General features: G+C 37.3%; 1 protein-coding gene and 2 long non-coding RNA genes across 3 annotated transcripts; all 3 read left to right on the top strand.

The window, feature by feature from the left end:
• Positions 1 to 164: 164 nt before the first annotated feature.
• LOC116317716 lies at positions 165 to 949 on the top strand. Its single transcript, XR_004199265.2, has 3 exons — positions 165 to 345; positions 432 to 525; positions 907 to 949. It is a non-coding gene; the product is annotated as an uncharacterized LOC116317716 (long non-coding RNA).
• On the top strand, positions 939 to 1,734 carry LOC116317715. Its single transcript, XR_004199264.2, has 3 exons — positions 939 to 969; positions 1,255 to 1,361; positions 1,702 to 1,734. It is a non-coding gene; the product is annotated as an uncharacterized LOC116317715 (long non-coding RNA).
• A 1,501-nt stretch (positions 1,735 to 3,235) lies between these two features.
• On the top strand, positions 3,236 to 21,541 carry LOC116317710 (acidic repeat-containing protein-like). The gene is made up of 11 exons (XM_031736564.1): positions 3,236 to 3,438; positions 15,675 to 15,751; positions 16,222 to 16,286; positions 16,400 to 16,484; positions 16,948 to 17,034; positions 18,256 to 18,348; positions 18,742 to 18,828; positions 19,820 to 19,900; positions 20,606 to 20,686; positions 21,085 to 21,165; positions 21,482 to 21,541. The coding sequence occupies exons 1-11, from the start codon at positions 3,236 to 3,238 to the stop codon at positions 21,496 to 21,498; spliced, it is 957 nt and encodes a 318-aa protein (XP_031592424.1). The 3' UTR covers positions 21,499 to 21,541.
• The last annotated feature ends 4,487 nt before the right edge of the window (positions 21,542 to 26,028 follow it).

The following is a 26,028-nucleotide window of genomic DNA, read 5'->3' as shown; positions in this document are numbered from 1 at the left end:
GGTCATGTCTCATATTCAAACATAAATCTATCACATTTCTTTACTGATAAAGTCTTGAATAAACATGAACATTATAAACTGAACCTTTCTTGTACTGGAGAAAAATCAGGTGATCTTCCGGCAGTTCGTTGACACGGGATGAGGGTGTTTATGTGCCAGTAAAGGCCCGGGTCATTTTTTAGGCTAAATTGATATTTGCTTTTCTTTTTTTGTGTGTTATGAGTGTGTCTGACCTCTTTTCTTGTTTTCACGCCTGTGAATAGGCATATTTAAGACCAGCTGTCTTAAGCTCCCCACACAAGAAGGCTGTATTTGCAGACTGAGACTAAGAAGGAAGAACAGAAGGTAACATTGCAAAGTTTTTCTTTTCATTAAAATGAATGTTCTCACTACTGGTTTGTAAACTCACTGCAAATGGAACCCCCGTTTAGGTCTTTATCAAAGATTAAGGTTAAGGCTCCATGATGAAGGCACTTACTGTGCCTCTGCTTGTGTGCACCATGATGGCTCTTGCCCAAGTTTCTTGTGAGTATTTAAAGGCAAATGTGTAGATATTTTTAGATTTTACATACAAAACGTGATTGAAGAATAGCGCATTTTAGATGTTTCAATCAGTCAGGTGTTTTTTTTAAAGTGTTAAGGGTTTGTGAGCATTTTATCTTTGTGGTACTGAATTTATGATACTGTGTTAACTCTCCTGTTGCTGTTGTACAATAACTACATATCATTTATATAAGCCTATTAGGTAGTGTAACTATACTTTTAATAGGTATGAATTACTTCTACTTTTTCATTTATATTTTCTGAAATTTTAATCATATTAAACTTGATTACATTTTCTCTAATTTACTTGCATTGGACTGTCTGACTTTGTATTTCTTGTTTATTTCTTGTCTGTGGCTGAAGCTGTCCCTGCAACTGTTCCAGATTACAGTAGTATACCCTTGACAGATCCTTCTCCTGTACCAGGTGAATGTAAGATGGTTATTTTACGATGAATATCTCAATGATTCACCTGTAAAAAATTAGAACAGCACATGCTCTACATTAGTAACTGCAACCAAGAAAACCAGATGCAGACATTTGGTGAATGAAACCATTTACAACAGATGCAATATAACAATATTTATTTATTTCAGTTTTTTCACTGGGCACATTACATTTTTCCCGTAAAAGCCAAAAAATGAAGAGTGACAACAGATTAGCTATTCACTGGCAGCTCAATATCAACATTTCTTCTCCATTTGTCCTCAGAGGACCCTTTTGGTGGCTGGGTTCCATCTTGCCCTGATGGATGGAGTATGCACAGTCAACAGTGCCTCCTCTTTGTTCCAAGATACATGACCTGGGCTGAGGCTCAGGTAAAAAGATCGTGGGGCGATCGTGGCTCAAGAGTTGGGAGTTCACCTTGTAATCGGAAGGTTGCCAGTTCGAGCCCCGGCTCAGACAGTCTCGGTCGTTGTGTCCTTGAGCAAGACACTTCACCTGTTGCCTACTGGTGGTGGTCAGAGGGCCCGGTGGCGCCAGTGTCCGGCAGCCTCGCCTCTGTCAGTGCGCCCCAGGGTGGCTGTGGCTACAATGTAGCTTGCCATCAACAGTGTGTGAATGGGTGGATGACTGGTTGTGTAAAGCACTTTGGGATTAGAAAAGCGCTACGAAAGCTTGGAGTACATTAATCCTGTCTGTTTGTCTGCACTGTAGAGAAACTGTCAGTCTCGTGGAGGACAGCTTGCGTCCGTGTATAGTGCCAATCAAGCTGAAGAGATTCAAAAGGAGGTGCAGCGTGCTGGACATGGCTATGGACAGTTTTGGGTTGGAGGCCATAATACTGCAGCGGTAAATAGTATGGTGGCTTATGAAAGATTTGCATTTTTAATTAATATGAATGATCAATTTTTAAAAAATTTTGCTTTAACAGAATCCTTCCTGGTCCTGGAGTGATTATATGGTCAGAGGGCCCGGTGGCGCCAGTGTCCAGCAGCCTCGCCTCTGTCAGTGCGCCCCAGGGTGGCTGTGGCTACTATGTAGCTTGCCATCACCAGTGTGTGAATGTGTGTGTGAATGGGTGGATGTCTGGATGTGTAAAGCGCTTTGGGGTCCTTAGGGACTAGTAAAGCGCTATATAAATACAGGCCATTTACCATTTACCATTTATATGGGTGTGTCTGCTTTTGCTGACTTTTGCAGAGGACAGGAAGCTAAACACAAGCACCACTGTTTGCAGATAACGTTTGGTGGTAAGTCTACCCTGAACCCTTATCAAAAAAAAGTAAAGAGTTAAGAGTTAAAGAGTTAAGTAAACTGAACTCTGAGGGTAGAACATAGCACAGAAGATAATAAAGTAAAACAAGGGTTTTGTAGCTTATCTGTGGGTGTAGATGGAATTTGAAGCGCACGTATTTAAAACACTGTCACATTGGTCAAATTTACAGAGTATGCGATATTAACATGTGTATATTGTATAAAGTTGTATTGTATTGATTGTATATGTACAAAATGGGAATTTTTCAGGTCAAAGATAATCAACAACAACTAGTCAGTGATTCAGTAGCCTTGTGTCCTGTGGACAGAAGCTGTTCTTTAATCGGGTTGTCGTTGCTTTCACACTCCTGTAGCGTCTGTCAGTTGGCAGGAGTGTGAACAGTGTGTGCTGTGGGTGGGTGTGGTCCTTGATGATGTTGTGTGCCCTTTTCCTGACCTGACTGTTGTAAATGTCCTGTAGTGGTGGGAGGGGCACTCTACAGATAAATTGTGCTGTTTTAATGACGCGATGGAAAGGCTACCTGTTGTTGTTGTTGTAGTATCTTCCCAGCTTCAGTCTGTACTGCCCCTTGGTTTCCATGATGTATATACGCAGGTCATATCTGGCTTTTTTGTGTCCCTCTGCATCACCAGAGGCAAATGCAGTGGAGCGTGCATGTAGCATAGCATGTACCTCACAGTTCAACTGTGGCTTTGGATATGTTTTGTGGGGACAATATTGTCAATGCATGTGCTGATGTAGCTGGTGACCATTGATGTATATTCCTCAGAATCTACAGAACTGTCCTCTCTCACCGCAGCAGTCTTAAACACACCCCAGTTTCTTCATTCCAAACTTTAGTAATTTTACTTACTGTGGGGACTCGTTTGAGAAGCCGCCTGTATGCTGGAAACTGGAAAACAGAAATGTGGTCAGACTGTCCAAAATGCAGATAAGGCACTGCCTGTTTGCACCCCTTAAATTGCTGTAGACATGGATGTTGTTGTTCCTTGTCAGAAAGCTCACATATTGATGGAGTTTTGGGAGCACAGTGCTGAAGTTGCAGTGATTAAAATCCCCGGCAACAACAAACACAGCATCTGGGTGAAAGGTCTCGTGTTTGCTGATGACGTTGTAGTCCTAGTGCTGTGGGTCATTGCAAACAGCCAGCAGAAACACAGCATTGAACTCCATCGGTAAATAAAAGGGCACTTCACCATCAGCACTTTGATGTCCGCACAACAGTGTTTCTCCACCACCTGAGTGTCTGCACACCATCTGTTATTGACATAGTTGTTAGTTGGTTTTATCTCTTTGGATAATAAAAAAAACCCTGAAATTTATTAATGCATAAAATAATAAAGTGCAGTTTAGCATGCTTTGAGTGGCATTATTATTAAACAGACAGGTGCTTCTTCACCTACAGTATTCATCTATATAAAAAGTATTCATTTTATGAATAAGGTAGTCTAAAAACTAAATCTTGATCCTGTGTCCAAAGCACTGGATTGTTGAAAACAAACATGAATTAATAAATCATTAGCCAGAAAATGTGAGACAATCATGTATAATTAATTTGTGCTAAAATGGTATTGAGTCAATCTAGCATCTAATCTGCCCTGAGATCTTCAGGAGATGCAGACGTGTAACAACGGGTACTGTGGTGAATGGGGGAGCAAAAGTTTAGGATACCTAGAAAGTCACTTTCTAATCATCACTGGCTCCAACTCACAAAAAAAAAAAATGCTTGGATGCAATAAAATGACAAAAAGAGGAGAAAACATAAGTAAAGATTCCAGTAGCATTCTGTATTACTCAATTAAATTGAATCCTTCTCATCTTGAATAATTAGACTCCATTTTTTTTCTTAATGACCTTGTAGTACCATATCATCGCATTACATCACTTCGCTCTCGCACTGCAGGCCTACCTGTTGTTCCTAGAGTATTTAAAGTAGAATGGGAGGGAGAGCCTTCAGTTTTCAGGCCCCTCTTCTGTGGAACCAGCTTCCAGTTTGGATTCAGGAGACAGACACTATCTCTACTTTTAAGATTAGGCTTAAAACTTTCCTTTTTGCTAAAGCATATAGTTAGGGCTGGACCAGGTGACCCTGAATCCTCCCTTAGTTATGCTGCAGTGAGTGTAGACTGCTGGAGGATTCCCATGATGCACTGAGTATTTCTTTTTCACTCACTATGTGTGTATACACCTTTCTGCATATAATTCGTTGTTATGACCAATATTTGGTTCTTTTCCACAGCATGTCTCTCTCCCCTCACCCCCAAACAGTCATGGCAGATGGCCCCGCCCCTCCCTGAGCCTGATTCTGCGGGAGCTTTCTTCCTGTTAAAAGGGAGTTTTTCCTTCCCACCATTCCCAAGCACTTGCTCATAGGGGGTCGTCACATTATTGGGTTTTCACTGTATTTTGTGTTACTTTATGAGAGGCAGGAAACAACTTGGACAGGTTATCATTCTGTAAGACACTAAGAACAAACACGCAAATAAAAAAACACAATGGATTTGTAAGTATAGATCATATGTATACAAACACAGTTGTTAAGAGAGAGTAATAGATTCTGAGGGGTTTATGTCACACATCCACCATAAAGATGAAGGTGATATCAGTCACAGACCACTGACGTCGTCTGAAATACTTGTTCGGTACAAAGTACTTATACTCATTTTCAGTGGTGCAGTTACTCAAAGTATAATTTGGCAAGTTTCCAGTATCATCATCAGGTGTCACTATGACAATATTGCTCACAGGGAAAGGTCAGCAGTTTTCAGTCCTTGATAACTCAAGATTTAACTGAGGGATACAAAACAAAACAAAACAAAACAAAAACATGAGCAGTGACGACAGGACATGGTGGCAATTATTACTCATTCTATAAAGCATAGCAAGGAAATGTAAATATCACAGTGCATAGCCACAAAATCGCTCTTTCCATGTGCTACCATAAAAATTATGCTTCACAAGAGCAATGAATTACATTATAGCTGGAATTGTTTTATTTGAGTTGGTTCTGCTGGACATTTTTTTTCACATGCAAAAATTTTGTTTTTCCTCTTCACTATCACTCCCACAAGCGATACTCTGAAAACTAAATCTATCACATTAGTATAGGTGTAAATTAAAGATTACTTACTTCATGTTGTGGTTTGAATATAGTAGAACTGTAGCTGTAACACAGAGCGACAGACCACCAGTTTCTTTCAATGCTTTAGTGTTTTAATTTACACAAGAATATGAAATACAGTTCACTTTGCAAGATAAATTTGTACATTGTATGAAAGCATTCTTTTATTTTTAAAGACTTTCCGAACATAAAATCCTTCTGCAGTTTATTGTATATTACATTTGATCCCTTATGTTGTAGCAACAGAACAGAAATACCAAGAAAGAGCCAATAGCTGAAAAACACGTCAGTGTTTTTACTGATGAAGTTTAGGTTTGCATTAGAGATGCATCAAGAGATCACATGATAAGGCTACCACAGATAGATGGGAGCTTAGTCTCACACTTCATGTCATCCAAGCATCCTGCCTTCCCTTCTGCAAGAAACACACAAAAAACAAAACAGGAATCGGTCTCAATCAGTGACACTATGAGTCAACGATCCTCTTTAATCAAAATTTGTAAAAGGTAACAAAAACTTTCCAAAATGAGGGGACAATTTGGGTGTAGCTAGTTGCTAAGATACAACTAAATACGATGTTTGTCAACTGTTACAGTACATTTTAATTAATTACATTTGACTTTTCTGAGCCTGTCAAGTCCTTCTTTTGACCCATTTTGCCATAGGAAAGGAAGTTGCCTAATAATTATGCACACCTGATATAGGGTGTTGATGTCATTAGACCACACCCCTTCTCATTACAGAGATGCACATCACCTAATATGCTTAATTGGTAGTAGGCTTTCGAGCCTATACAGCTTGGAGTAAGACAACATGCATGAAGAGGATGATGTGGACAAAATACTCATTTGCCTAATAATTCTGCACTCCCTGTATTTTGGTGTTTTAGCATGTTATGGAATGAGTCAACACACTTAAATATCAATAACACCTCTGAGCAAGGTTGTGGCCTTTTCTTTATTGCCTCAATGTGGATACAATTTCTATTGAGAAATTGTTCTTGCATTGTTTTTCACTTTGAAAATTCCACTGAGATGTCTTGGATTAACCACCTTTGCAAATGATTTTTACTTTTGGTATTACTTTGCATCAACCCTTACATGAGCAACAAGGCATAAGTTGCGTTTAAGAAATGAGGTCTGTGCTGTAGTTATGTGTACATTCTGTATTGCTGTTGTCACCATTTTTATATAATAAAAAACCAAAAAGACTAAATGTGTTTTAGTGGAAGAGAATATGTGCTTTGCAAGAAGAGAGAAGAAGAGACTCATGACTGTTTATTGACAGTTTCATAAAGTTTATCTTGGAGGAGGGAAAGTTCAATTGAGCATCTTGTGGAGTTTGTAAAGAGATGAGATAGCCTTTATTTGTCAGTTGCAGTTGTCCACAACCGAGATGACAGACTTTGCCGACCGTACATACAAGACAGGAGACAGGTCAGGCGAGGTAGCAAGGGAAAAAAAACAAACATTGAAATGTGTAACACAAAAGGATAATCCAGGAATGCACTGATATCAACACACCATAACACAATAAAACACAGACAAGCAACATGGGAGAGTATTCCAGTGTGTAGAGCTGATCTGGGACCGCTGTAATCTTTAATTGCACCTCCAGCTGATCCGGTGTCCACATTGGATGGGAGGTAAGCATGGGAGGAGGCGTTGGATTCGGGGGAGGGAGGGTGATAGTGAGGGCGTATCAGTGTACGTGTTTCATGCATGTGCATGTCTGTGTATCCAGCTGAGAGAAAGTGTCACCACGCCCGGTTAAGCGAAGGTCTCCAGTGGACCCAGGTGGCCTTGAAGGAGGTATAAAGAGTTCTGACAACAATCCTGTTATCATAGGAAGAATTTGTTGTTCCAGTCAGCTTCGACCTTGGCAGGCCTTCAGCTGGCGCCAGTGGGATAGTCACATCAGTGAAGATGGTGAATGTTTGGGTTTAGTGCGAATAACTGGATCCAATTTTTCCAGTTGGTCTAATGTCCATCACTGGTCACCAATTATCTCAATTCCCATTGTTCTTCTCCAAGATGTTATCCATATTGCAGAGCCATGAGCTTCTCCAAGATCTTATCCATATTGCGTTCAAAACACAGTCTGAGTACTCACAGTCCTGCCAATCGTCTATCATGTCGGCCAGCTTTATGGGATTTTGAACAGCTGTAGCCGCTTCTTGTTCTTCGATAAGCCAGCTCCAAGCCAGCTCCAATCAGCCCGAACTCTGTTATCATGGTTCCAAATTGGTAGATGTCGTTCAATGTCGCCAACACACACGACGCAACCGACGCAACCGAACTGGAGTCAGTTCATGACTTGTAGAATCATCTTTTAGACTTGCTAATTAAAACAGACATTTACCTGTCTGTAATGGATTCTCAGTGATTCTGGATTAAAACAATATAAATGTTTAATATTCATTCAGATCTTTTGTCATTCTAAATTTTGTTTTGTCATTACTCAGCTTTTTTTTTTTTTTTTTTACATTTTATGGATATTCAGCTACTTTCTAACTTTGAAACTACTTCGTCTGTGTGAACTTTAGTACTTCCAACAGTTCTACACTTCAGCCTTCAGGTGAATGACTCAGCCTATTTCAACTCATTCAACAAAACATTCAGCAATTATTTCATTTCAGCTCAAAACATTCAGCTATCAGCATTCACACAGCAGTTTCTTCAGAAAATGCATTTTCTAGTTTCTCTTTGCTATTTGGGCTGATTGGGACCCGATGAATATAAAAACAAAGAATTACTTTGTTTTGTTTTTTTTCGTTTCTAAGAAAAATGAGATCCACATATGAGGACATTCGCTTTAAATTTTGATAGGACAGTGGTAGTATAATATCCTAGTAAGTCGATATCAGGCCCTTGTAGAGCAAGTTTTAGTATTTTGGTCTAGACTACCCAAAATGTGATGTCCACATATGTGGACGCCAGGTCCTAGGAGGTTAAAGAACCGCAGGCCTACGATGTCTCAGTTAAGGTCAGAGTTCATGATTCAGAAAGAGACTGGGCAAAAATGGCATTGATGGGAGAGTTGCAAGATGAAAAGCACTACTTGCCAAAAGGAACACAAAGGCTGATCTCACATTTGGCAAAAAAAATATCTTGATGATCTTCAAGACTTTTGGAAAAAATACTTGGTGGTTTGATTAGACAGAAGTTGAAGTTTTTGTAAGCTTTTAGTCCGTGTGCTATTAAATTAACACAGCATTTCCTAAAAAAGTTATCACACCAGCAGTCAAACATGGTGGTCGTAGTGTGATGGTCTGGTCTTCAGGACCTGAATGACTTTCTGTAATTGTGGGAACCATGAATTCAGTCTTCTTTCAGAAAATCCTGAAAGAGAAATGTTGAGCCATCAGTTTGTGCCCTGAAGCTGAAGTGCAGTGAGTTATGCAGCAAGACAATGATCTGAAACATACCAAGAATTCCAATACTGCAATAAAATGTAGATTTATTTTATAGCTGTATATCAAAGTGTTTAAATGATTAATAAATACAATATGCTATATTTGCAAACTAAGAGTTAAGGTCTTTTTATTCTTTTTAAAGTACAGAGTATTTTTTCTCAGTTATTTACTCACAAACCTTTAATTTTTAATGGGCATAATGTACTGTCGAAGGGTAAAGTTACCCACATTGTAAAGAAGTACCATCTGTGTACAATGAGCACTCTTATCAGAATCTAATTCCAGTGTCTAATGCAGCACTTTTACTGTCCTTGTCTGAGCTTGCTAGAGACTGTATTTGTTCATGAGTTTATGCACAAGTCAACCAGGTCTAGCAAGAGTTCCATAGAGTTGCAGTCTCAACAAAGAAGTAAGTGTTACTTACAATTGCCATGCACCTGACACAGTTTTGTTCACTAGTAATTACACAAAAGAGTACAAGGAAAAGTACACAAAAATCTTTTATACATGCATCATCAATGCATGTATTAGTTTGTGTTCATGAACGTGTGTGTGTGTGTGTGTGTGTAAGAGAGAGAGAGAAAGGAGAGTGCGAGAGGAGGTGTTTTAGAATGAGACACTAAAGTTGACTTTGCTTGACTGTGAATGATGCGTAACTCCCATCTGTCTGTGGCATGAATTTCACACACAATACAAATGCCTGTTGCTGTGATTTGGCATTATGTAAAGAAAACTGAGCTGAATTTAACTGAATTGAAAGCAAATTTTGAATTGCATCATAGTCAATGTTTAGTCACGGTCATGGTTTGATGATGGTTTCACTTATTAATAAAAGTAAATAAAATGTATGATGAGAGGTGTGAAGCCCTTTACCCACCTCCCAAAAAAAGTTTATTCTGTTCAGAATCATCTTTATAAGATTTCCGCTCCCGGATGATTGGTCATGCATCAAGGCCCTTGGTCCAACTGCTTGCTTAAAAACAATCTGATGACTCCTGGGCTGACATGAAGGCTGGGACACCTGGATAGGAGCAAATTGAATCTGTAGATAGTTATTTTAACATTTTTTAATCAGAGTTTAATTCTTAACTTTGCTGAGAATCAGTTTACTCTATGTACATATAAAGGTTTTATTTACATGTATGTGTAACTCGCAGATTTACAACTTTAACATTTAAAGCGTTATGCTCATAATATCCCAAACACTAACATTTTTAAAAAGGAATCACTGTCTTGAGATTACAGAACTTATTTGACACACTATGTCAAACACTATTTCACCTGTAGTTGCACAGCGTTAGGAACAGAGGGACAGCAAACATTTCAAAAACATTACAGCTGATTTGAGAGACTGAAAGCTATCACAGAATGATTTCAGCTACAGAAAGGCAGTGTAAGCTTTTTCTTTTTCATCCTTTATTCACACAAGAAGCTTTATAATACAACACTGCAGTTATAGAAAAAAATCATTTTAAAAAATCTGACCTTCAAAAACATAGAAAGTATGAGCAGTGTTAAGCAAGGGTTTAATTTACAAAAATAAAACGGATGAATTCAGTTAATATAAACTACAGTTAATATAAAACATACTCCAGCCTTTAGACCACTGTTTAAGTTCAATGGTACTGTATTTAATTATTAAGGGTGTAGCTCACTTGCAAGTAGCTTTTTCTAAAGCAACATCCAGATTCAGTTTCATGCAGGACTGATTCAGTTTTTTTTCTATGGAAGTTAGTAGTAAATTAAGTCTATGTCTGATACACTGGCTTTGAAAACATTGTCAAATTACAATAAACGCATCAACTATGTTTCTCTCGTTACAACTAAATTTGGAAGGTCCAAACTAGCCATCCACACTGGCGATGATGGCGTTCAGGGCTGGCAACACAATGTTGACTAAATCTTCCCATTTAGGGTATACACCAGGGGCAATTCTAGGATCAGAGATGAACTTTACTCGTCACCAGTGTTGGTCAAGTTACTTGAAAAAAGTAATCAGTAACTAATTACTGATTACTTCCCCCCAAAAGTAATCCTGTTTCTTTACTGATTACTTATTTTCAAAAGTAATTAGTTACTTAGTTACTTGGTTACTTTTTAAAAACATGATTTACAACCTGAATAGGTAATAAAGCAATAGATCTTTCAGCCCAATTCAACTTTTTCTGCATAATCCATCATACAAAATGTAATCAAATGGAAAAACGCTGCACGCTCCTATGCTCTCCCGCACTCGATATATTTTCCATTGTTGATCTGCACACAGCTGTTGCCACGAACATCGCACTCGCTTACATCATTGTCATGAGAAACTCTCGCAAAAAAATCACGGTTTTAGTAACGCAGTAATGCAGCATGCTTACGGGAAAGTAACAGTAATCTAATTACCTAATAATCTAATTATTTTATTACCTAAAATAATCTAATTATTTTTTGCAATAGTAATCCCTTACTTTACACGTTACTTGAAAAAAGTAATTGGATTACAGTAACGCGTTACTTGTAACTGCCCATCTCTGCTCGTCACAATGAGACTTCTTCCCTGTCTTTCAGTCCCTGCATCCTTAAATGTCTCCAGTTGTCCCGAGTTCTCTTTGACTGTCTCCTTGGTGCATTTAAACCCCTGTTCCTCCCTGTCCTCATTGTCTGTCTTCATCTCCGTTATCAGTCATCATAATTTTACCATCTCTGTGTAAGTCTGCAAATTTCTTTATTAAATCATAAGATTCTTAATTTCATCAAGTCTCTGTGTGCCTTGATCATCATCACAAAACATGACATCACTGTTTTGTACATTTTAGCACAATTTAATCCCCACATTTGTGAAAGAAAAGCAAAACACTTTTTTGAAAAGTCTGTAACAAAACCATGAAATCTGATAAAGGTTATTTAAATGCTGCAAAAGAAGAATGGATTGGAATAAAAAAAAAAAAAAAACATATCCTAAGGGCGATCGTGGCTCAAGAGTTGGCAGTTCATCTTGTAATCGGAAGGTTACCAGTTTGGGCTCCGACAGTCTCGGTCATTGTGTCCTTTGCAAGACACTTCACCCGTTGCCTACTGGTGGTGGTCAGAGGGCCCGGTGGCGCCAGTTTCCGGCAGCCTCGCCTCTGTCAGTGCTCCCCAGGGCAGCTGTGGCTACATGTAGCTCGCCATCACCACTATGTGAATGGGTGGATGACTGAATGTAGTGTAAAGCGCTTTGGGGTCAATAGGGACTAAGTAAAGCGTTATACAAATACAGGCCATTTACCATTTACAGTGGGATGCAAAAGTTTGGGCAACCTTGTTAATAGTCATTATTTTCCTGTATAAATCGTTGGTTGTTACAATAAAAAATGTCAGTTAAATATATCATATAGGAGACACACACAGTGATATTTGAGAAGTGAAATGACGTTTACTGGATTCACAGAAAGTGTGCAATAATTGTTTAAACAAAATCAGGCAGGTGCATAAATTTGGGCACCACAAAAAAAGAAATGAAATCAATATTTAGTAGATCCGCCTTTTGCAGAAATTACAGCCTCTAAACGCTTAGTCTGGATTGTGGTTGAAGGTATTTTAGACCATTCCTCTTTACAAAACATCTCTAGTTGGCTGTAGCTCAGGTGGCAGAGCAGGTCAGCCACTAATCAGAAGGTTGGTGGTTTGATCCCAGGCTGCCTCCTGGCTGCATGCCTTGCGCAAGATACTAACCCCATGTTTGCCTACTGGTGGTGGTCATATCCTCGCCTCTGTCAGTGCGCCCCAGGGCAGCTGTGGCTACGATGTAGCTTGCCATTGCCAGTGTGTGAATGACTGAATGTAGTGTAAAGCGCTTTGGGGTCCTTAGGGACTGAGTAAAGCGCTATACAAATGCAGGCCATTTTAGTTCATTCAGGTTTGATGGCTTCCGAGCATGGACAGCTCTCTTTAACTCACACCACAGATTTTCAATAATATTCAGGTCTGGGGACTGAGACGGCCATTCCAGAACGTTGTACTTGTTCCTCTGCATGAATGCCTTAGTGGATTTTGAGCAGTGTTTCAAGTCGTTGTCTTGTTGAAAGATCCAGCTGCAGCTTCAGCTTTGTCACTGATTCCTGGACATTGGTCTCCAGAATCTGCTGATACTGAGTGGCATCCATACAGCATCTCCTTGTGTAAAGTGTGCCGAATGGTTGAGCCATGCACAGCGACTCCATCTGCTGCTAGAGCAGAGATAAGAGATAAGATGATGTTGTAGGTCTTTGGTGCTGGTCTGTGGGTTGACTCTGACTGTTCTCACCATTCGTCGCTCTATCTGAGATATTTCTTGGTCTGTAACTTCAAACCTTAACTTGAACTGAGCCTGTGGTCTTCCATTTTCTCAATATGTTCCTTACTGTGGAAACAGACAGCTTAAATCTCTGAGACAGCTTTCTGTATCCTTCCCCTAAACCATGATGGTGATGGTTTAGGCCTTCAGGTCATTTGAGAGTTATTTTAAGACCCCCATGTTGCTACTCTTCAGAGAAAATTAAAAGTGGAGGGAAAATTACAATTGACCCCCTTAAATACTCTTTCTCATTATTGGATTCACCTGTGTATGTAGGTCAGGGGTCACTGAGCTTACCAAGCCAATTTGAGTTCCAATAATTAGTTCTAAAGGTTTTGGAATCAATAAAATGACAACAGTGCCCAAATTTATGCACCTGCCTGATTTTTTTTAAACAATTATTGCACACTTTCTGTAAATCCAATAAACTTCATTTCACTGTGTGTGTCTCCTATATGATATATTTAACTGACATTTTTTATTGTAACAACCAACAATTTATACAGGAAAATAATGACTATTAACAAGGTTGCCCAAACTTTTGCATCCCACTGTAATTACTGGGGGAGAATAATGAATGATGCTCATAGTGAGTAAGAAGTAAACTGAGTGCATTTTTTGGACAGAGATTCACTTTTAATGTGTTTGTATAATATAATACAGATACATAATAAATACACTCCAAAAACAGAAGAGTCCTTGAAATGTACGAATGTACAAAATATTAATTAAAAAGTATAAAAATTGAGGCAACTTTGCCTGTGGTACAATGTATAGAATGTATGAAAAAATATTTACTGCATATACTAATTTTACTAATTACCTAATACTAATTTTGTCTTGTAAGATTTATGAGTTTCATGCTTTCATAGTGATACTTGGGAGAGCTTGACATTTTCTCAGGTGGTACACACTGTAAAAAGTTTGAGAAACACTGATAAGTGTATGTGTGCTCTTGGAAAACATTTAAAACTGCTGTACAGAATCTTTGAAACAAGCCAGCTTAAAACATTTTTAGAATATAAACAGAGCACTCTGCTTCTCTTTACAGCTCCTCACTCCACCAGGGCTGTTTGGCACCTTCAGATAGTGCGCAAATGTGGTGCATGTACTCCAGCAGACATACAGACAACTAGATGGTCCAAAAGTTGGCCTACCTATTACTGGCTGAGGTTTTAGTAGAGTTGTAGCTGAACCACATAAAAATATATTATTAATTTTATACTCCCCAATTCAATCAATCAATGATAATGTTATGTTGGAATGTTGTTAAAGAGGGTCAAAAATGTTTCAACCTAGTTTGTTTTGCAGATTCTGTATAGTAGCTTTTATATAGGGAGGACACAACTTCCAGATTGTGTGAGTAAAATTTGTTTTTTTTCTTTGTCAGTTTAACAGTTTCTGTTGTGCCTGTCACTGTTCCCTGTCTGTTTTCTTACCTGGTTCTTCCTGACCTTGTACTTTCTCCTCATGTTCCCCTCTTTCCTCTCTCCCTCTTTGGACTGACAATCATACACAAATAGATTGTATTCAATTAGATGAAAAAATTACATTAATATGAAAAAAATACTATTAAAATCACTAATAAAAATCCCTCAGTGTACTTTCAACCAAAAGGCAAATAACCAAACCACATGAACATCTAATAAAAGATATAAATATTGAAACACTGATCCAACATTATTCTTGATTGATGGATCATTTGATCTTTCACTTTTACCTGAATGTGGCTCCTTTTTTTGAAAAAACTTCCTTATATCCATTATGAACCTGGCTGTCTCTCTGTATAAAAAAAACCACACACACACAACAGGAGTTATAAGGTTAATGGGCATCCAGTCAGTTAGCTAGTTAGTACCTTGGGCACATGCACATATGACAAAATAACCAGCTTCTCTCAAACAGTACAGTGGTATCAACTATGGACAATTTTAAGTTTTAGATTTTAAATAGGCTGTATAAATTTCAATGGGAGCAACAGGACAATGAAATGTCGCTGATTTTACTACAGAGCAGGACTGATTGTAGGGTAGCAAACATAGTCGGAAAACACGTTTTCAACACTGCAGGTTACCTGGGTGTAATGTTTTTCAGCTAAAAAGAAACATGGTCTGACTTCTACCTAACTATTGGAGAGTAACTGAAGGTTAAATACAGCTAACATATCCAGTTTTAAGCCAGGCACTCACACCTCCACTCTGCTGCTCTCAGCTAGCATCGCTCTGGCAGAAAGGGCACTAGAGCCAGAGTAGGGGAGGTGAGCTGGAACAAGCCTTTTTGTGTGTGTGTGTGTGTGTGTGTGGGGTGGGGTGGGGGGGTGGGGGGGGTGTAATATACGTCTGTGGTTAGAATATTACGTCTCAACCAAGTACTGTATGGTTTTTATATTTTTAGTAGTGTGTCACACAAACAGCAAATGTCAAAAAACAAGTCAGAAATCTATAGGGGTGCTTTGATTCATTTTTGGGGTGCTTTAGCACTATTATTTCACCTATGCTCAGCTGATTATGGCTTAGCTGTGTTTGGTCTTCCTACACCTCTATTTCACACACCCTGCTTAAGTCGGTGTTCACAGATTGTTCGGGGATATTCTGGCTGCATCGTGGTTTCCTGCTGGTTCTGGGGGAGCATCTGCTCTGCTGCCCTTTGGAGGTAGGTGTTGAGGTGTGTATTTTTGTCTTTGGGTTGTTAGTTGGTTAGCTGTGGTCCGGGTGGCTCGGCCTCTTCAACGTGGAGGGAGGATTCTGCCAGTTATCAGATGGAGCTTTGTGGCTCTGTTTTGGCTTTCAATAGCTCGTACTTTCATAATATGGAAGTATTTGGCTGGTGACACGAAGTACATGAAAGTTCGTCTTTTCAAAATTTCAGAGAAAGATGTTGCACATGTGTTATGTCTGTGGAGTCTCTTATCTTTAGAACTGGCCTCAAACACTATGTGAAATATTAAGATAAATGCTTAAGCACTGCTGAAGCCTTGAATAAACATTTTAAAGTTTACTTTCTTGTTCTGGAGACAGGTCAGGTGAGCATTAAGGAATTCCCTGGAAAAGGATCAGGATGTTGTTGGGCCAATAGAATCGCTGAGTCATGTTTGAATGAGTCTTTTTTTTTCTTATTTAAAGCTTATACAGTTTGCCCACACAGGCAGACTGAACTCCAGACTGACTCTGAGAAGGACGAACAGAAGGTAATTTTGCAATAGATTATGTTTTGTTATTAAGTATTTATCATTACTTCTTAGTTATCAGTTTTCAGTACAGCTCACTGCAAAAGTAACATTTCTTAATGTGTTTATTAAAGGTTATCATATTTAATACCTCTATCATGAAGATGCTGACTGCGTTTCTGCATGTGTGTCTCATCATTGCTGTGACACAAAGTCATCGTGAGTATTTCAAAGAGAGAAGCAGTATAGTGCATTTTTTGCAGTTTTTTCTATATTGTAAGGTAGAGTGACTTTCTACATACATAATTAAAAAGCAACATGTGATTGGAGAATAGTGTATCTTACATGTAAAGTCTTTATGAACAGTTTAGCTTGGCAACACTAAAATGAACAATCTGACCTTTTCCTTGCATAAACATGAATGAGAAATATTGCACAATGATTTTTATATAATATATAAACCTTTATAAATATACATACAATCATTATATATTACTTATACTGTATAGAAGGACACACTCAATAGTTGAATTTGTTTAGCTTCTGTAATTAACCTGTATTTTGTTTATTTTTTTTTCTAATGTTTTTACTAAAATGGTGTGTCCAATGAAATGTGTAAAGCACTCAAGCGCCAAAGCAACAACACATAAAAACAAATCTGAGCTTCAAACTGTCTTTGCAGCTCTTTTTGAGGAAATTGGGTCAGGTGACTCAAGTAATGCAGATGTTGGTTCGCCAGGAGCAACGGGAGACCCACCATTTGCAACAGGTTGGAGTATACATCACTTGTTTTTGTTAATTAGTTTTTCTCCAAAAGTAAGGCATAGAGAAAATCTACAATGCAGACTGAGTTTCTTGCAACAATATATATGTATATATATATGTATCTATATCTATATCTATATCTACATATATATATATCTATATCTACATATATATATATATATATATATATATATATATATATATATATATATATATATATATATATATATATATATATACGGTGGTTAGCACTGTTGCCGCACAGCAAGAAGGTCCTGAGTTCAATTCCGACATCAGGCGGGGTCTTTCTGTGTGGAGTTTGCATGTTCTCCCGTGTTTGCGTGGGTTCCCTCCGGGTACTCGGCTTCCTCCCACCGTCCAAAGACATGCAACTTGTGGGGATAGGTTAATTGGAAAATCCAAATTGCCACTAGGTGTGAATGTGCGAGTGAATGGTTGTTTGTCCCTGCGTGTTGGCCCTGCGACAGACTGGCGGCCTGTCCAGGGTGTACCCGCCTCTCGCCCTATGACAGCTGGGATAGGCTCCAGCCCCCGCGACCCTGAAAAGGATAAGCGGAAGCGAATGGATGGATGGATGGATGGATGGATATATATATATATATATATATATATATATATATATATATATATATATATATATATATATATATATATATATATATATATATATATATATATATATATATATATATATATATATATATATATATATATATATATATATATATATACATATATATCTATATATATATATATTTATTGCTGTCGACATGCTACCCTTCTCTGTTGTAGAAAACCTCCCCTTCTGGGGAACTGATATGCTTAATATGCTGCTGAGAACATATCCCAGAAGAAGGGTATAGTATAGCTTTTATTTTGGAAAGAGCCATTTCTCTGTATTAAACTCTCTTTTGCAAAGATGAGTGATTTCTCGATCAGATAAGTTTTTTATTATTATTATTATTATTTTGTTGTTTCAGCAACATTAAATTTAAAACTGTACTTTTGAGTTATTTTTATTTCTATTATTTTTAAATTTTTATTTACATTTTGCTAATCTCTTCACTATTGAAATTTATCTGGATTTTGCATTAGCCTTTAATGTTGTCATTAACAATGTGTTTCCAGTAAAGTATGGAAGGCACTCAATGACACCACAGCAACAATACACACACAAAAAAAGTGGTTAAAACTGTATTTGTAGATGTTCCAGATGAAACAACAACTGTGATAGCTGACTCAACTACTCAAGAGAGAATCTATTATGACTCAGAGGAAGATCTAGGATTTCTGAGAGGTTGGTATATTTATTGAAGTGCATCTTTTTGTTTGCTTGTTTGCTTTTCTCCAAAAGTTGTAAAACAAAAGTAAGGCTGAGATATTATCTACATTGCAGACTCGGTTTCTTGCATTCTTCTATATTTATTATTTGTTTTAAGAATAATTGTACAATGACCTTAACTAAAATAAAGTATAGTATATATAACAATATCTCAGGTAATATAAATTATTTGTATTTCTTAATTTACACTCTGCTAATATCTCTTCAATTTTGTAATTTATCTGCATTTTGTAATCATTTTTAATGTTGTTATTAACACTGTGTCCAGTAAAGTATGGAAGGCACTCAATAGACCGAAGCATTGATACACAAAAAAAATGGTTAAAACTGTCTTTGTATGTGTTCCAGACAAACCAACTGTGATAGCTGACTCAACTAATGATGATGGATACTTTTATGACTCAGATGAAGAACTAGGATATCCGAGATGGAGAGGTCTACACTGCAGACTCAGTGTCTTGCATTCTTCTATATCTATTATTTGTTTTAAGAATTACTGTACAATGACTTCATATAATACAGTGGTCCCTCGTTATAACGCGGTTCACCTTTCACAGCCTCGATGTTTCGCTGATTGGCTGTAGACCATTGTCAATCAATCTCATCTGTGCCGTGTCTTCTGCACAGTACAGAATGCATTCAGCTTGTCAAATTTACATAAATCATCAATCGCTAGCAGTGTGACTCTGAAGTGCTGTACTCAATGTTTGTAAGTTTTCTCCCCAACAAACACAACAATGTCGCCAAAACATTTTGCACCGTCAAAGGCACCTGTGGTAGCACCCAAAAGGCAGAGGAAGATGCTAACCATCGCACAAAAAGTTGGACTTCTGGACATGATATAGGAAAGTAGAAGTTACAGTATTTTTCAGACCATAAGACTTAATAAGCAAAAAAAAAAACAAAAAAAAAAAACAGTCAACAGATAAGTCTTCCTCCACTTCTGTACGATTGATTCATTAATGTTGAATTCTCTCACAGCTGCTCTATTCTCAGGTTCTGGACCAGAAAACTGGGTTTGATCTTTGATTTCATTCTAAAATACCGGACTGTGTAGTGAGGGGTTTTACAGCCTTAAAACATCTATAATAATTGTAATAATAATAATAATATTAATAATAATCTACTTCACAGATTTCACTTATCGTGCGTTATTTTTAGAACGTAACTCCAGCAATAGACGAGGAACCACTGTATACAGTATACTGTACATAAAGACATACCAGGGAACAAGCATTATTTTTATTTCTTAGTTTACATTCTGCTGATATCTTTTCACTTTTGTAAATTACTTCCATGTTGTAACCATTTTTAATGTTTTACTAACACTATGTGTCCAATAAAATATGGAAGGCACTCAATGATGCCACAGCAACAATACACACACAATAAAAAGAGGTTCAAACTGTCTTTGTAAATGTTCCAGAGGAAACAGGCGGGTCTGATGATTCATCTAATGGAGATGGAGAAAATTCTGACACATCAGAAGATGCACCAGATGCAGCAGGTCGGTATATTTATTGGAATGCATATTATTGTTTGTTTGCCTGTTTTTCTCCAAAAGTTGTAAAACAAAAGTACGGCTTGGATACTATCTACACTGCAGACTTGGTTTCTTGCGTTCTTCAATATTTATTTTTTGTTTTAAGAATTATTTCACGATGACTTTGTGTAATATACAGTATACTGTATATAAAGATATGCCAGGCAACATAAATTATATGTGTTTCTTAGCTTACGTTCTGCTGATATCTCTTCACCTTTGTAAATTACTTGCATGCTGTAACCATTTTCAGTGTTTTACTAACACTATGTGTCCAGTAAAATATGAAAGGCACTCAATGACACCACAGCAACAATATTGTGGTGTGCTCAGACAAGGAGGAGACAAAGGTGTCTGTTTTGGTCCTGATAGTCAGTGTTAGCCTGGGAGCACTGCCATTTGTCAGAACGCTCCTTTACACACACACCAGGCAACACCGCTACGGCTTAGCATTAGCACTCAACCACAAAAACAACAACAACAGCGCTCTCCAACCCCACCCAGAAACACACAGTCTCAGAGAGAGTGCATCACATTGTAACCATGGCAACCGTAACGCTGCTGCATTAATCAACAGAACATGGCTGTCAAAAACCCCAAAATAGCCCTGACCCGCTACAATACGCACACAATAAAATGTTGTTCCAACTGTTTTTCTAAATGTTCCAGAGGAAACAGGCGGGTCTGATGATTCATCTAATGGAGGTGGAGAAAGTACTGACACATCAGAAGATGCACCAGATGCAGCAGGTCGGTATATTTATTGGAATGCATATTATTGTTTGTTTGCCTGTTTTTCTCCAAAAGTTGTAAAACAAAAGTACGGCTTGGATACTATCTACACTGCAGACTTGGTTTCTTGCGTTCTTCTATATGTTTTTTTTTTAAAGAATTATTGCACAATAACTTTGTGTAATATACAGTATACTGTATATAAATTTATGTCAGGCAACATAAATTATATGTGTTTCTTAGTTTACATTCTGCTAATATCTTTTCACTTTTGTGAATTTCTTGCGTGTTGTAACCCTTTATAATGTTTTACTAACACTATGTGTCCAATAAAATATGGAAGGCACTCAATGACACCACAGCAACAATACGCACACAATAAAAAGTGGTTCGAATTGTCTTTGTAAATGTTCCAGAGGAAACAGGCGGGTCTGATGATTCATCTAATGGAGATGGAGAAAGTTCTGACACATCAGAAGATGCCCCAGTTGCAGCAGGTCGGTATATTTATTGGAATGCATCTTATCTCAGCCTTACTTTTGTTTTACTATTCCAAAAACTGTAAAACAAAAGTAAGATATTATCTACACTGCAGACTCGGTTTCTTGCGTTGTTCTATACTTTTTATTTGTTTTAAGATTTCTTGTACAATGACTTTATGTAATATAGAGTGTACTGAATATAAAGATATGCCAAATGACATAAATTATCTGTACTTCTTAGTTTACATTCTGCTAATATCTCTTCACTTTTGTAATTTATCTGCATTGTGCAATCATTTTTAATGTTGTTATTACATTTCGGCTCATGCAGATGCAGATGATGCCTGAAACAAAGACACCACCATATCAAGACACATGAAGTTTTTTAATAGTATGTATCAACATTTCATTATATAATATTGCATTTATTGTTAAATAATATTCCGCTTTTCTTTGATTGACATTATCATTGCACAGAGTATTGTCTCTTTCCTATAATATTTACAGTTTGAATTCAAGGTGATACATCATTGCATAAAAGAGTTTTTTATAAATAAAACACTTTATAGTCCTATAAACTTGTACAAAGCCATGAACTATGAGGTATGTTTAAAACTTCTATGTATTGGTTTTTTGAAAATGAATGTGAATGAACTAACCATTTTCACAGTTCTAGCTCATTTTGACTGATTTTCAGATTCTTGTGTTTTGGTATTATTCTGTATTAAGGTTTAGATTTTGAGTCTTTAGTTGCCCTGTTTTGATTAGTATTATCATTGTGTTTAGTGCAAGTTTTGTTCAGTGCCATGTCTGTGGCTGTTGTGTTTCCTGTTTTACTTTGAAAGTCCGTGTCTCATGTGAGTGTTTCTAGTATCCTTTGCTTGTCTATTTTTCCCATCTTCGTTTTTCTACTGTCTCCCATTCCCTGATTAATCCAGTGTGTATGTAAACCCTGTGTTTTTCTTGCTCTGTGTTGCGTTGTACCCTCACCAAGCCGTGTCTTCTGGCTGCCTTGCCTGCCTAGTTTATTCCTCAGTTTATTTTGGTTTTCCTCAATAAAGCTGTTTTCTTTTTGTTCATTATTAGAACACCCAGGAAGCGACTTTAATCACCCCTAGTCCCTACACTGATATTTACTGTGACAACTGTAAGTGCTAAACTGTTAAAACCATTTGAGCGATGGAAAGGGTGGGGCGGATTAATGTTGACTTTAATTAATGCAATGCCACTCACCAAAATATTAATTGTGTGAACAAATAAAATAACTAAGTAATGTGTACAAACACAATGGGTGAAACAGTGTAAAAACATTATGGGAATAATGTCCCATAATGTTTTATATGTAGCCACAGAACACAGTGGTTGATGGCAGTTGGTGCTTTGATCCTTGGTTGTGCCAGTCTTAATGCAAAATATCCTTAATGGGTTTTTTTCTTGTCTGTTTTTTATTCAATGATACATCCATAACATCTACAGTATCTTGCCTAAGATGTAGAAAAAAAGTGTTTGGGTGAACAATGCATGTGTATAAACTGCAAAATAAGAACCAGTCTTTTTACAAACATTGTATTTTGTCAGTTACTATTGAAAAAACTACACCAAGAGTTTCTGGCTAAACACTGTCATCCAATGTTGTAAATGTTTTTCATTATTATGCAAATTCTGATTACATAGAAGCTTTGAGTGACACAGATACAGAACCAGACTGACTTTTGTGGTTTTGTTGTGTTTTTGTTTTTTTGCAGAAGAAAAGAGGGACTGCTTGGATAACATTGACTGTAAAACTGGAAACCATATGCTCCTGCAACAACTCTCTAACTCATTCGTAAAAAGCACAATAGCTGATGTGTCTGTCTTCATTACTGTTTCTTCCTCTGTATTTCTGCATTATTGCTATGATGCAAGCAATCAAGCATCATGTGCAATAAATTGGAACTGGATATTCACTTTAAAAGTCAGTATGATAAAAAGAATACTTTCTGCACCTTTATATTATATATACTGAGCTGCACTTCATTTTCACATGCAAATTAAAACTATTAGCATTGAAATAAATGTGTCTGTTTTGTGATACATCTTTAGTTCTATTAAACTCATAGTCCAACAAAGACAACAAAGGCCCAAAGTAATACATTTGGGCAACATGTTAGAATAATATCAATCTGTTAAGCATTATGTAACCTGGTTGTGTGTCTCTCTATCTATAAAGAGATGATCTACACTGCTGGCCCCTAGTATAATGTCTACAATATCTGAATCTAGGGCTTGTACCAAAAGTCTTCCACTTCAGAATTATCACAGGTTAACTCAGAATATCACTCACTGATCTACTAGGTTTGGGAATGAGATTGGCAGTAGCAGAGGAGTAAATAAGGCCTCCACCCCACATAACACACAGGACCATAGATTTATGAAACAAAAGTTATCTTTATGTAAATCTTTTGTTTGGTTCCATCTGGCTTTTTGTTACAGTAGGAATACCTTTAAGTAAAATAAATAAATAAAATATATCACAAAAATAATTGAGGCAACCAAAATGGATGTAAGACAATAAAGAAAATACAATATTTCAACAACCCCAAAGAAAAGGAAAACTAGTACTAGTGGCTAGGTACTGTCCCTTTAAAAAAGCCAATAGCCTTACTTCCCACTTTCTCCATGTAAAGATTGGCTACAGCAGGTGACACCTGGGAGCGTTTCTCCTGAGTGTTATGCGCCATCTAATGATATCTTTAAGTATTGCCCAAGAACATGTGAAGTCTAGTGGGATAACGCTGAATCAGCAATGAAAGACATAATAAACACAAAAAATATAACTGGATCCATTTTTTAAAATTGTTTAAAATAGAGATGGACCGATCCGATATTATGTATCAGTATCGGTCCGATACTGACCTAAATTACTGGATCGGATATCGGAGCGAAATAAAAAATGTAATCCGATCCATTAAATATAGAAAAAAGCACCTCACAAAACTGGCGACATGGCCATAACCGTAGCACGTCGGAGCAGTATGCATCACCTGATAGAGCGGCTGTGGCGTGCGAGACCTGTCAGCGGTATGAGCATTTAAAGCCTCCCACCAGCATTTCATCTCCGAGAAAGTTATCCCAGAGAGAAGTAAAGCAAGTGTTTAAGTTCATCTCTGAATGTTTGTAAAGCGTTCCAGCGTTAAGCTTAACAACCGATATATGGAGCGATTGCCTCTTCTCTCTCCCTCCCTCTCCTGCTGCTACTTCAATCGTGAAACTGATTAATGATCAGCTGATCGGTTTTTCTGTCCGTCTCTCTTGCTTGTTTTTGGCCCACTTCGCGCCAGAAAGAAGAAACCAGCGGCTGAACAACAGCAGCACGTTTAAGCTTGATAATCTGTTGTTAGAATTTATTTAATATTACTTTGAACACCAGGATTTATTTTTTTTTACATAGCTGACGGCTGGTAACTGTGCAGGGGTGGATCTAGCAAAGTTTAGCCAGGGGGGCCGATAGGGCATTAACAGGGAAAAGGGGGCACAAAGACATACTTTTCTTTCTTATTCTCATTTAAAATGTCGAGCTTTTAATAAATAATTATCTGAATCTTACACCCAAAGTTTTAATCTGATGTAAAATGTATAGTAAAGTCCATTACTGTATATAGTAACTATTAAGTCTAATATACCCTAATAGTAGGTTTAAGTTTATTAGATTGATCAGTGTTGCTGAACTATGAAATATTTTGGGTGCAGTGTATTTTTTGCATACAGCTATAACAGAATAACTTTAGTCTTTGTTTGTTTTCTTAAACTTGAGTTTGAACGTATACAAAATGCAGCAAGATATTAAAAAAAAAAAAAACAGTTTTATTGATTAAAAAACACACTATATCGGATTCATATCGGTATCGGCCGATATCCGAATTTATGATATCGGTATCGGACATAAAAAAGTGGTATCGTGCCATCTCTAGTTTGAAAACAGGAACTTCATATCTTAATAACACATTTTAACCTTTTACACTCTCCCTTACTTTTTAAAAAATGCCAGCTGACACTTGTCCATGTTAAGGGATGTATATAGCTAATTACTGTGCCTGAGTGTAGCAGTTGTAAAAATATAGATGTGGATGTGTGAAGTATGGTCCCAATCAAAAGACTGTAGATTTATTGTCTTTTTCTGTCAGGTAGTCACACTGTCATGATGTTGTAAATTAGCTAATGTTTATTGAACTGCATTATTTTATTTTTTTTTTGATGTCATGAAGACTTCAACCCTAGATCAAAACCCTAATTCTATATTTTTTGTTTGTTTGTAATGTAAACACCTTATAATAGGTATCATTTAGAATGATAACTCCCCTGGCCATCTGATTACTAAAATTCTAGGGAACAACTGAAAAATGGATTTTGCATTTTCTTAGAGTATAGGGTCAGGATTAAGGGCATCACCAATGATGAATCAGACATCACAGAATTAAACAATAAAGATTCTTTGTGCACGGCAGGGCTGGTGTTCATCTCTCATACTCAAACATAATAATTGAAAATAATTGAATAAACATGAACATTATAAACTGTACTTTGCTTGTGCTGGAGAAAAATCAGGTGATCTTCCAGCAGTTCAATGAAACAGGATGAGGGCGTTGAAAAAATCGCTGGGTCATTTTTCAAGCTAAATGTATATTTACATTTATATTATATTTGTCTTTTTTGTGTTTTATGAGTGTGTATGATCTCTTGTTTTTACCACTGTGAACAGGCCTATTTAGAATTGTATTGTATTGTTTAAATAGTTGAGATTCTGATTCTGATTTTTAAGACCAGCTGTCTCCAGACAGGAAGGCTGTATCTGTAGATTGAGACTGAGAAGGAAGAACATAAGGTAATGTTGCAAAAGTT

This window comes from Oreochromis aureus, linkage group 3, assembly GCF_013358895.1.
Source record: "Oreochromis aureus strain Israel breed Guangdong linkage group 3, ZZ_aureus, whole genome shotgun sequence".
Classification (NCBI taxonomy): domain Eukaryota; kingdom Metazoa; phylum Chordata; class Actinopteri; order Cichliformes; family Cichlidae; genus Oreochromis; species Oreochromis aureus.
The sequence above is the reverse complement of the archived record's forward strand: the minus strand, read 5'-3'. Positions and strand labels throughout refer to the sequence as shown.

Excerpts from the sequence above, each read along its gene's own strand:
- LOC116317710 (XM_031736564.1), top strand. The coding sequence starts at position 3,236 with ATGGATGTTGTTGTTCCTTGTCAGAAAGCTCACATATTGATGGAGTTT. Across the intron at positions 15,752-16,221 it reads TGCTCTGCTGCCCTTTGGAG|CTTATACAGTTTGCCCACAC; the intron begins GTAGGTGTTGAG and ends TCTTATTTAAAG. Across the intron at positions 20,687-21,084 it reads AGATGCACCAGATGCAGCAG|AGGAAACAGGCGGGTCTGAT; the intron begins GTCGGTATATTT and ends TAAATGTTCCAG.